At 38.2% G+C, this 10,677-nt stretch overlaps 1 protein-coding gene across 1 annotated transcript; it reads left to right on the top strand.

The window, feature by feature from the left end:
* The first annotated feature begins 301 nt into the window (after nt 1–301).
* On the top strand, nt 302–10,194 carry rprd1b (regulation of nuclear pre-mRNA domain containing 1B). The gene is made up of 7 exons (XM_028451946.1): nt 302–917; nt 6,643–6,772; nt 6,854–6,993; nt 7,107–7,225; nt 7,338–7,464; nt 8,140–8,315; nt 8,534–10,194. The coding sequence occupies exons 1-7, from the start codon at nt 767–769 to the stop codon at nt 8,681–8,683; spliced, it is 993 nt and encodes a 330-aa protein (XP_028307747.1). The 5' UTR covers nt 302–766; the 3' UTR covers nt 8,684–10,194.
* The last annotated feature ends 483 nt before the right edge of the window (nt 10,195–10,677 follow it).

Here is a 10,677-nt window from a genome sequence, read left to right on the forward strand (position 1 = left end):
ACGGAGACATTTGGCTGCGGTGCCAAGTCGTCCCGGATTTGTTTACAGACTGACCTTTTGTTGCTGTGTTTGGCCCTGATCTCCTCTGTGCCTATGCTCCGATTGATCATTTTATATTTATATGTATATATTTTTCTATGCCCAGCTCTTTTGTTTTCCTTAATTGTACCCCCTTTTTTGCTTTGATTTTTTGTTTTTTTTGTTCTTCGCTTCTGAAGATCTTAAAAGTTGACTTTTTTGGCTCATCGAGAGTTCGTATTTTTTTAAATGTTCAATAAAAAAGAAAAAAAGATTTTTTTTTTTATTGAATGCGTCACTACTATGCGACGCATACGTCGAGAGGAAAGTGCGGACTGCTGCCATTTTTTGAGACGTTCTTTTAGAAAGTTTAGCGACATAAACCGGGCTTTAAGTTTCTCAACCTATCATTTGTATTTATTTGGCACGTTGAGATTTATGTCGCTGGGTATTAGAGGGGAGTAGCCCGTTTTAACTCAGTCTTTTTTTCCCACAAAGTCTCAAGGCTGCTGAGCTATGCAGATGGCTGCTTAGCTCGGTTGCTAACATTAGCAGCAGCCGTAAACAAACACGGGGGACGCAGCTTGAGTTACAAATAATTCCAAAGCGAAGGTTATTTTGACGGATGAAAATAATAGTTTGGGGGCTTGGGCTGGGGTCTGAGTTATCGGCTTGCCTTCAGTTTTTATGACGGTGCGAGTGTTTTAGCTCGGAGTTGAGGGGAGCACGCTGAAGGGAGCACGCTAACATGTCGTCCTTCTCTGAATCCGCCTTGGAAAAGAAGCTTACGGAGCTGAGTAGCTCTCAGCAGAGCGTGCAGACTTTGTCTCTGTGGATCATCCACCACCGCAAACACTCTGCACTCATCGTCAAAGTGTGGCACCGAGAGCTGAAGAAAGGTAGAGCTGACTGCCAAGTTTTGTGTGTGTGTGTGTGTTTAAAATAGACCCCTGCCTGGATATAGGGGTTTACGCGTGGTTGTTTGAATATTTAAATAATAAGTTTCTTAATATGGCAGCTGTCTTAATTTTTGTGTTTAGTCTTGACTGTGTAAAAAAGGAGCTTCTGGATAGAAATTTCATCTGCGTTCTGTAAATTACTATTACAGAATTGTAGATTGTGTTTCTTTTTGTCTTTGATTCCTATTAATGCATCCCAAAGCTATCTATAGAAATTATGATATTCATTCACGCCTCAGTAATACTTGTTTAGGTAAGCTGAAAGAGTGTAGAGGCACCTCAAACCACTGTATTACAACATTATGCAAGCTAAAATGGAGATTAAGTATAAAAAAAACAAAAAATGTGTTACTGAGGTAATTTTTTATGTTATTTTGCACACTTAGACAGGTTTCCCTTTTGTGAGTAAAATGACAATTAAAATGTGTAAGGCTCACACGTGAAGTCTTTATGCTGAACTCTCTAAAATAATTTGATTTATTGGTAATTTTTTGGCACGTGCAAGTCGTGCATCATCAGATGTCAAATTGTACATGTGTGTAGTTTGAGTAAAGAAACAGTTCAGAGGTATTGCTGTTTACAAGGCATAGCCTGCTAGGGTAACTGTTAGAGTTCCTATAGGAAGACTTTCAAAGGACAAAAATCATATTAACAGCTAATCACTAAGTGTGTGCTGACAAGTAAATGAAAAAAAAAACAGTTGATGAAGTAGGGCTGGGCAATATATTGTGATTCAAGATATATCACGTTTTCTATTTTGGCAATATAAAAAATGACCAATATATATACAGTGGTGTGAAAAACTGTTTGCCCCTTCCTGATCTCTTACTTTTTTGCATGTTTTCCACACTTAAATGTTTTCAGATCATTAAGTAAACAAAATGCAGTTTTTGGTGTTATTAATGAGGAAGACAAAAATCCAAAGCTACATGGCCCTGTGTGAAAAAGTGTTTGCCCCCTAAACCTAACAACTGGTTGGGTTACCCTTAGCAGCAATTACTGCAATCAAGCGTTTGCGATAACTTGCAATGAGTCTTTTACAACACTGGAGGAAATTTGGCCGACTCAATTTTGCAGAATTGTTGTAATTCAGCCATATTGGAGGGTTTTTGACCGAGAACCGCCTTTTTAAGGTCATGTCACAGCATCTCAATAGGATTGAGTTCAGGACTTTGACTAGGCCACTCCAAATTCTTCATTGTGTTTTTCTTCAGCCATTTAGAGGTGGACTTACTGGTGTGTTTTGGATCATTGTCCTGCTGTAGAACCCAAGTTCGCTTCAGTTTGAGGTCACGAACAGATGGCCGGACATTTTCTTACAGGATTTTTTGGTAGACAGCAGAATTCATGCTTCCATTTATCACAGCAAGTCTTCCAGGTCCTGAAGCAGCAAAACAGCCCCAGACCATCACACTGCCACCACCATATTTTACTATTGGTACGATGTTCTTTTTCTGAAATGCAATGTTACTTTTACGCCAGATGCAATGGTACACAGGCCACTACTGAGTAGGGATGTAACGTTTAATCGTAAGGCAGTTAAAAATCGATTCATAGGTATCACGGTTATCAATTTTCTGAAAATTGAATCGCAGTACTTTTTTTATATTTTATATATTCATCCTTCTCTTGTCCAAATGCTGAGGCGGCGGGCGGAATCTGCAACTACTTTCTCTCTGGCTGCCTTCTACTCTTAAATATGTTCATAGATGATTCCTTACCCCATTAGCACCGAAAGAATATCTGTAATATTACGTGAATATCTGTATAAGTCATGTTTTTCTATTAGCTCTGTCTGCTAGCATAGCATCTCTTCTTCACTGCAATAATATCTGCATGCCAACTGACCACTGGGTTACCAGCGCCCTCTGCAGGTTCAAACAAATATCTGACGTAAATACAGGGCAATGACTGTTTTTTTTTTTTTTTTAGTCTAGTTGTTAAGGCACAAAATACATTTTCAGTTGCACTTTTAAAAAGAAAAATAACTATTATGCAGTTTTACATTGTTTATTATAGAACCAGAATTTAAATAAATAGGCTTCTTCATTTGTATTATTCCTTTATTTCATTCAAGATTTATTTTTAATTGAATTGCATTGTTTTGAATAGTTTATCAAGGGATTCTTTTGATAATGAAAAACAAAATGGAAAATAGTACAGTATTTTCTATTTCCCCCCCCAAAAACAAGGAATATTTACAATCATTTGTTTACAGTCCCATTTTGTAAAATAAATTGAGAGAGAATTGTATTGTGAACCCAGTATCGTGAATCGAATCGTATCGGGAGTTGAGCGAATCGTTACATCTCTACTACTGAGTGAAGACAATTTAGTATGGGGGAAAGAAATAAAAAATGTTTGGAATTTTTCACGTACTTCTGTTTTGGTCTCTCAATCAAAAAAGTCAATGAGATGCATGCTTTTTTTTATCGTGTTATTTTGTATCGAGATACTCTCAATTTGGGTTAATAGGAAATTGGCCAAATCTTGAAAATTGTCAACTCAAACTTTAACACACTCCTCCTGGAGCTACTACAACTCCGTTAGTCAAATTTTTATTTATTGGAGGATATGCCCCTTGAGATGGAACATCTCGTTTTCGAGGGGGTCCTCCAGCATTGATCTTGGATGTGATAGTACAACAACAAAAATTATAAATATGTCTAAGTTTATATCTTAGACATTTCTGTCTAAACAAATCAATAATAATGCATTGATAGGCGGCGCAGATTGCCGAAGGTGGCGCGGCGAAGGCGAGGACTGTTTATTGCCGTTTGCGGCTACATTTCTTTCTTTCTTCTTTGTTTCCCGGTGTCAGAACCAATTCACCTACTTTTCACCGACTGAACCATTATGTAGAGTCTCAAAAATTCAAACAAAATGTAATCACCCTCTTCTCTAATTTCTGGCTATTTCAGATTAAAAAAATGCAAAAATCTGATGCGCCAGCGCCACCAAGTATGCCAAAAATGCATTACGAGATAGGAATTGCCAAAAAAATGAATTAATCGTAGAATCATGAAAATTGACACAAAAGTAGACCATGACAAGACAAGTAAAAAAATAATATTCAGACCACGCCAAAAAATACACAGGAAGGCCAGAATCTTGAATTGAAATTTGCAAAACTGCTTTTTTCGCTCACGTTGTATTTTAAAGCATTTCTCCAAGGGCGTTTGATTGACGGAGTTCACAATTGGAGGAGATCATCTAGAGAAGTGGAACACCGAAAGCTATGCATGGATTTTTGATAACTTTTACGGTGTTTGCAGGGCGGAGCCGTGAGTTTTGGGCAAAAATGACAAAATATTACATTTTTAGAAAATGCTCCTATTTGCACATACGAACGCTGATTTGCGTCAAATGTGAATCAGTTGTTAAAATCCCGGCCCTAAACCAGCTCACTGTGTGAAAAACGGGCATTGGCACGTTAGCGCCCCTATAGAGTGAAGAGAATTTAATATGGGGCAAATGTCCTATTTTAACACACTACTTCTAGGGCGTTAACCCTCGGCCCTATACCAGCTCAATTTGGAAATATGGAAAATGCCACGTTAGCGCCCCCTACAGAGTGAAGACAGTTTACTATGGGGGAATAAAAAAAAAAAACATTTGTAATTTTTGTTGTGAAGTTGTGGATCTTCTGTTTTGGCCTCTCGATCAAAAGAGTCAATGAGACGCATGCTTTATTTTTTATTGTGTTATTTTGTATCGAGATTCTCTCCATTTGGGGGCCAAATCTTGAAAATTGTCAACTCAAACTTTAACACACTCCTCCTGGAGCCACTACTACTACAACTCCAGCATTGATCTTGGATGTGTTAGTACAACAACAAAAATTAGAAATATGTCTAAGTTTATATTTCAATAGTATATTTCTGTCTTAACAAATCACTAATAATGCATTGATAGTATAAAATTCACTGTTATGGTGAAGGCGAGGGCCGTTTTTTGCCGCTTGCGGCCATATTTTTATTGAGGGAAAACTCTTAATGGCTTACTTGTTGTGTAATAAGGTCATGCAGAATAAGGCATTAATAATGACTTAATAATGACTAATTAAGAGTCAACATGTTACTAATTTACATGCCAATAAGCAACTAATTAATGGTTAATAGGTGTTCCCTAAACTAAATTGTTACCCTTATTTTGTATAAAAATACTTGTTTTAGGAGTTGCTGCTTTCACTACTTCTCAGAATAGCATGAAAAGCACAGTTAGATGGATTTCTGCGTGCGTCCTAACCCAGACCTTCCCTTAAGGCAGGCATACACTGCGATTTTTGGCCCATTTTGAGCTGATTTTCGACTCGTGCGACTATTTTGTGGGAATCGTGCGAGTCTCTGCTAGATTGTGTCGTGCATCGTGTAGTATACATGGGGTCACGAGAAGGGATTAGCACCTCACGAGCAGCTCCCGATCAGCAATCGTAGGTCGTGAGGATTTCAAACATGTTTGAAATCCATTCGCTCCTCATGAGCTCCTCGTGAGGGTATCGCACAGTTGAAGCAGTGCCACGGACCGCCTTACCGTAAACGTTCACACTGCACATGCGCAAACACCGTAGTATCATTTTATTTGAAGTGAGGAAATAAATGATTTACATACAATAACAGTAATAGTGATCCACATGCACAAATATATTTCATAAAATATCAGCTCATGAACTGTTTGAGTCAGCAGATATTGTAGCCTTTTTAAATGTGGCTACTGTTGATGTATTCACATTTATTTGTGTTTGTAAGGAACCTGTTTATACTAAGTTGTGAATTTTTTCATTTATCGTGATTATAGTGATAAATGCTAAAAATTATCGGGAAAATTTTTTGTTCCAATATCGCCCATCCCTACCGTCCAGCCAGCTCCTGGTCCATCACATCTCCGTCTTTTCTTTTTTAAAGCTCTTTTTGCTGAGATTTGCGAGCGTCTCTCCACTTCCGGGTTTTTCTTTTTCATCTGTTTTAATGGTGAGGCTTCAGTGTTCTTCTTCTTCTTCTTCTTCTTCTTCTTCTTCTTCTTCTTCTTCTTCTTCTTCTTCTTCTTCTTCTTCTTCTTCTTCTTCTTCTTCTTCTTCTTCTTCTTCTTCTTCTTCTTCTTCTTCTTCTTCTTCTTCTTCTTCTTCTTCTTCTTCTTCTTCTAATTTGTACGTCGCATTTCCCGAAATATGACCTCGACGTGTCGTGTATGAACGTACAGTGTGAGCAATCAGGTCGTGTCAGAGTGTTGGTCTGTACAGTGCTAGAACATGCATCGTGAGCTGCGGACATTCGGGCTCTGCGTCTGAGTCGCACAGTTTGAGCTGGAGCTGAGTGCAACGATTGAAAAAATTGCACAGTGTATCCCAGCCTTTAAACAATCCACACTACAGGACTCACTGGCACGTGCTGTCCCTTCGAGGAGCTAAAGACTGGTGGCACATATTGTGCAGCTGTTTGTTAATAAATAAGCTTGTGTGGCATTTTTTCATCAGCAAATGTTAAGCCTTTATTTAGTTAAAATTATTTAGATTAATACTGTATATCGCCATTTTGAGAAAAATATTGAGATATGAGTTTTGGTCCATATCGCCCAGCCCTATGATGAAGCATTAAACATGAATTAAGTTTGTGTAATTTATTAAAAGGATGATTAGTGTAACGATACTTTTTCGTGTATTTTTCAGCTAAAACCAACAGGAAGCTCACGTTTCTCTATTTAGCCAATGATGTCATTCAGAACAGCAAGAAAAAAGGACCTGAGTTCACCAAAGACTTTGAAACTGTGCTCGTCGATGCCTGTTCCCATGTGGCCAGGTACGTTTGTGTGTGGTGACTATGCTCAAAGCCACGTTGTATAGTGTACTTAATCCAGCTAATAGAACTCTCCTCCTGTAGTGATGGAGGTGAGAACTGTAAGAAACCTATGGAGAGACTCCTGAATATCTGGAAGGAGAGGAATCTCTACAGAAGTGACTTTATACAGCAGCTCAGTCTTGCCATAGAGGACTCAAACAACCACAGCCCTAGGCCCTCAGGTTAGATTGTCATTAGATTTGATTTTATGTTTTACATAAGCACAAATCTTATGTTTCTTTCGGGTACCTGAGGTTGAAGTTATTTTCTGTGGTGTGCAAATATGATTACACAGAGGAAAAGAAAGCTGTCAAACGAAGCTATCAAAAGATCCAGGAGGAGGAGGAAGATGAGGATGATGATTACCGAAGCCACATCTCTCCTCACAACACAGACTCTTCTGCTGCACAACTAGTGAGAATGTACACATTTACATGTGGGCTTCTCTGTCCACATTGTTCCTCTTTTTTTGTACTCCTCTCCTTGTTTACATGTTTTCTTTTTTTGCAATCCGTCACACATGCAGACAGAAGAGCTGGTCAAAGCTCTGCAGGACTTGGAGAATGCTGCTTCAGGCGATGCAGCTGTTCGACAGAAGATCGCCTCACTGCCGCAGGAAGTTCAAGATGTTTCCCTTTTAGAGAAAATTACAGGTAAATGAAAGTAGAAATTGTTTTTTAAACCAAAAGACATAATAGACCTAAATATAATTATTTGTGATAAGTGAGAAAGCACTGAGCCTCACCTTCAAAGGACACATCACTGTTAGAGGTCAGCAGCGAAGTGTGTGTCGACCATAAACAGTCTTGTTATAGATTTGTTAAAAAAAGAGACGCCATAAGAATGATAACCTTATTTAGTTTAGTTTCAGACTGGTATACAGCAAATTAACAGTCTGGCAGGAGGACTTTAAGTTTTGGCACTTTAAAAAGGAGAAGTGTAATTCATTTTACTGCTTATTTATTTTTTTTGTTTTCAGTATTTGTATTCAGTTTGAGAACTTGAAAAGCTCATACAAATTAAAATTCAAATGAAATATAATTAATAATTAAATGATAATAATCAGTAAATAAAAATGGCATTAAGATGGTCTTTTTTTCCTTTAAAAATGAAATATAGTATCAGTCTCGTGAACTCAGCTTCTCGTAACTTATCGTGTCAACTCAGTCTATTGTCCCACCCCTATTTGGTTTTTATGATCCTCATGTTGTGAAATCTGTAAAATTTAAATCAACAGCCTGTGAAGAAATACCTTATGTACCTCAAAAAGCATAAAAACTGCATATTTTGGAAGATGATGTTGTGACAGTATTTCACTGTGGGGACAGACAAAGATGCAGCCGATAAGCTTTCGAAAACAGTGGATGAGGCATGTTTGCTGCTTGCTGAGTACAACGGACGACTCGCGGCAGAGCTGGAGGACCGGAGGCAGCTGGCTCGCATGCTAACCGAATACATTAACAGCCAGAAGGAGGCGCTCACAGAGAGGGAGAAGAAGCTGGAGGTAAAAAAAAGTTCTCCAGTATCATGCAGTATACAGTATAAGCAGATAACATTTTTAGAATGAATACTTAGATAAGTGAAGCAATAAAAGTGATCAATTTTATTGTAATCACTACTTGTTGAAATCTGCTAATACGAGTGAGATTTGGATGATCCAGAGCTCGTCTACCCAGTTAGCTGCTTGTACATTTATCATATATTGTTAATTTTCTTTTCCAGGAATACAAGCAGAAACTGGCTAGGGTGACACAGGTGAGAAAGGAGCTCAAATCCCATATTCAGAGCCTCCCCGATCTCTCTCTCCTGCCTAATGTGACCGGGGGTCTGGCCCCGCTCCCCTCGGCTGGAGACCTTTTCTCAACTGACTGAGGTATCAGACAGACCTCACCTGATGCCTCTCCCCAGCCAATCACGGCCACACCTAGGTACTCAATGACACTCCTAGCTGAGTCTCACTCTGAGGGCAAGTGGTGATCGAAGCTCTCCCATAGGAGCCGCCGTAACTCATACACACTGAACCTCAGAGGAAACATTTTGTGAAGTCCGAACTCTTTGCAGAGGAGAACAGAGATGCTAGGAGTCCAGATTTGCTCTAATTAAACTTGCTTGTTAGTCAAAGATAAGCTTTGATTTAGTTTGTTTATATCGTTTTCAAATGCTGGAAATGTTTTGGAAGGGGTGGGTGAAGGTTTCTGAATGTTGGCTGTTTAGGTGTTTGATTCAAAGCAACCTTCTTTAGCTGCTGTTTTGCTTTTGTAAGCAGAACAGGATCATATGCTCCTGACATTCTTGTCATCTGTTTATGTTCTGGCTTTCAAGTTGGTGACGTTTTAGTGACAGTCACAGATGTTTGGATGTTAATGTAAAATTAGATCAAATATAAAACTGGGTTCAATTGGCTTTTTGGATAATTACACAGCTTGCACTTTCATGGCTGCATCTCTAAATTTGATTTCATAGATTCTATGTGACAATATTACATAATACAGGTTTTAATAACATGCAACTTCAGCTTTTTATGTTCCTATTTACAGTCTTTGTTTTAGAAAAAAATGTAAAAAAAATAAATTAAAATAAAAAAACTGACAGTGTTATGGTTTACGTGAACAGATAATTTCTAGCCAGTTTTGTCTAGCAAGAGAAACAAGTGTCTTCTGAAAAGTAAACAGCCTTGGAAACAAAAAGTAGCAGATCTTGAAGTGTTTTCTTTTTCTGGGTAAATGTGGAAAATGAATAATAATTTCGATGTTACTTATCATGAGGAGAAAGAATAAATCAGGTTGTGAATTTGACTGAACAGTGATATTTTATTTTGAATTGAATGGCCACTTTTCCAGTGAGGAACCTGCATACAACTTCCTACAGGAATTAGTCTGATAAGGAGCGACTGTGGATCATTTTAAGTCTGCCTCTTTATAAACATGGGTAATTTAGAAGCATTTCTGTATTTTTTTATATATGGTTGTTTTAGAGCCAAATAGTCAGCAATTAGTTGGTCAAAGATTTTTTTGGAAGTTTTTCATATTTTATTCTTCAATAGATGTTCATCTTATTCTAACCATTCATCATATTGACAACTGTCAGTTCTCAATGCCACACGCTGCTGTTGCCATTGAAAACCAATGAAAAAAAGTCACAAGTCTATTTATATTTACCTATACCAGCCTGGACTCCTGTTGTTTCCCTGAAGATCAATATACTGTCCTTGTTTCCTAAAGCTGCTGTGAACAGACAGTTTTGATGAATCCTGTCCACAGATATGTTGATGTTCTACTGTAGAATAACCTTGTTGTAGCACAAAGCTAATAATAGGAGGATTTAATTTATTTTTCAAAATGAGCAGATCACCAGGGCCATTAAAAGTGAAACCTTTTGAACAAGTTTGTGCATTTTGTATAGTGGTGTTGTCAGTACTACTGAACATTTGAAGACAGTAAACCTTTTCTTCAAGGCCAGACACAAATACCTATTAAATGGATGTCTGGGTGATCACCATATACATTAAACTACAGATGCCCTAAATTCACATTGATGTTTTCCTTTAATATATTGGTTCATAAATCTGTCACTTTCAGCCTTCCAGGACCTGCTGCCACCACCAAGCTTCAATAAAAGCATCACCTCAGCACGCCTTGCACATTTCACAGTGATATTCAGATTTTTGATTAAAGTTATTACCCGGGATTACAATGTTAATTCTATATCAAAAACGCCCCCAAAGTATTATTGGGATTCCTTCCTGCATCTCTGAGAAATCTTCAATAATCCTGCTCTCTAAGCTGCTTCCCTGCCCTCTTCTGAGAAACGAGCAGTTCAAATGCCAGTGATGTCCAAGAGGGTCCAGCTGCAGAACCTCCATGCCC

The sequence above is a fragment of the Gouania willdenowi genome, chromosome 7, assembly GCF_900634775.1.
Source record: "Gouania willdenowi chromosome 7, fGouWil2.1, whole genome shotgun sequence".
NCBI classification, from domain to species: Eukaryota; Metazoa; Chordata; class Actinopteri; order Blenniiformes; family Gobiesocidae; genus Gouania; species Gouania willdenowi.

Bases quoted from the DNA above. Each gene is read 5' to 3' on its own strand.
- rprd1b (XM_028451946.1), top strand. From the start codon at position 767: ATGTCGTCCTTCTCTGAATCCGCCTTGGAAAAGAAGCTTACGGAGCTG. The intron at 7,465-8,139 runs GTAAATGAAAGT...CTGTGGGGACAG, and splicing joins CCTTTTAGAGAAAATTACAG to ACAAAGATGCAGCCGATAAG. The intron at 8,316-8,533 runs GTAAAAAAAAGT...TTTCTTTTCCAG, and splicing joins AGAGGGAGAAGAAGCTGGAG to GAATACAAGCAGAAACTGGC.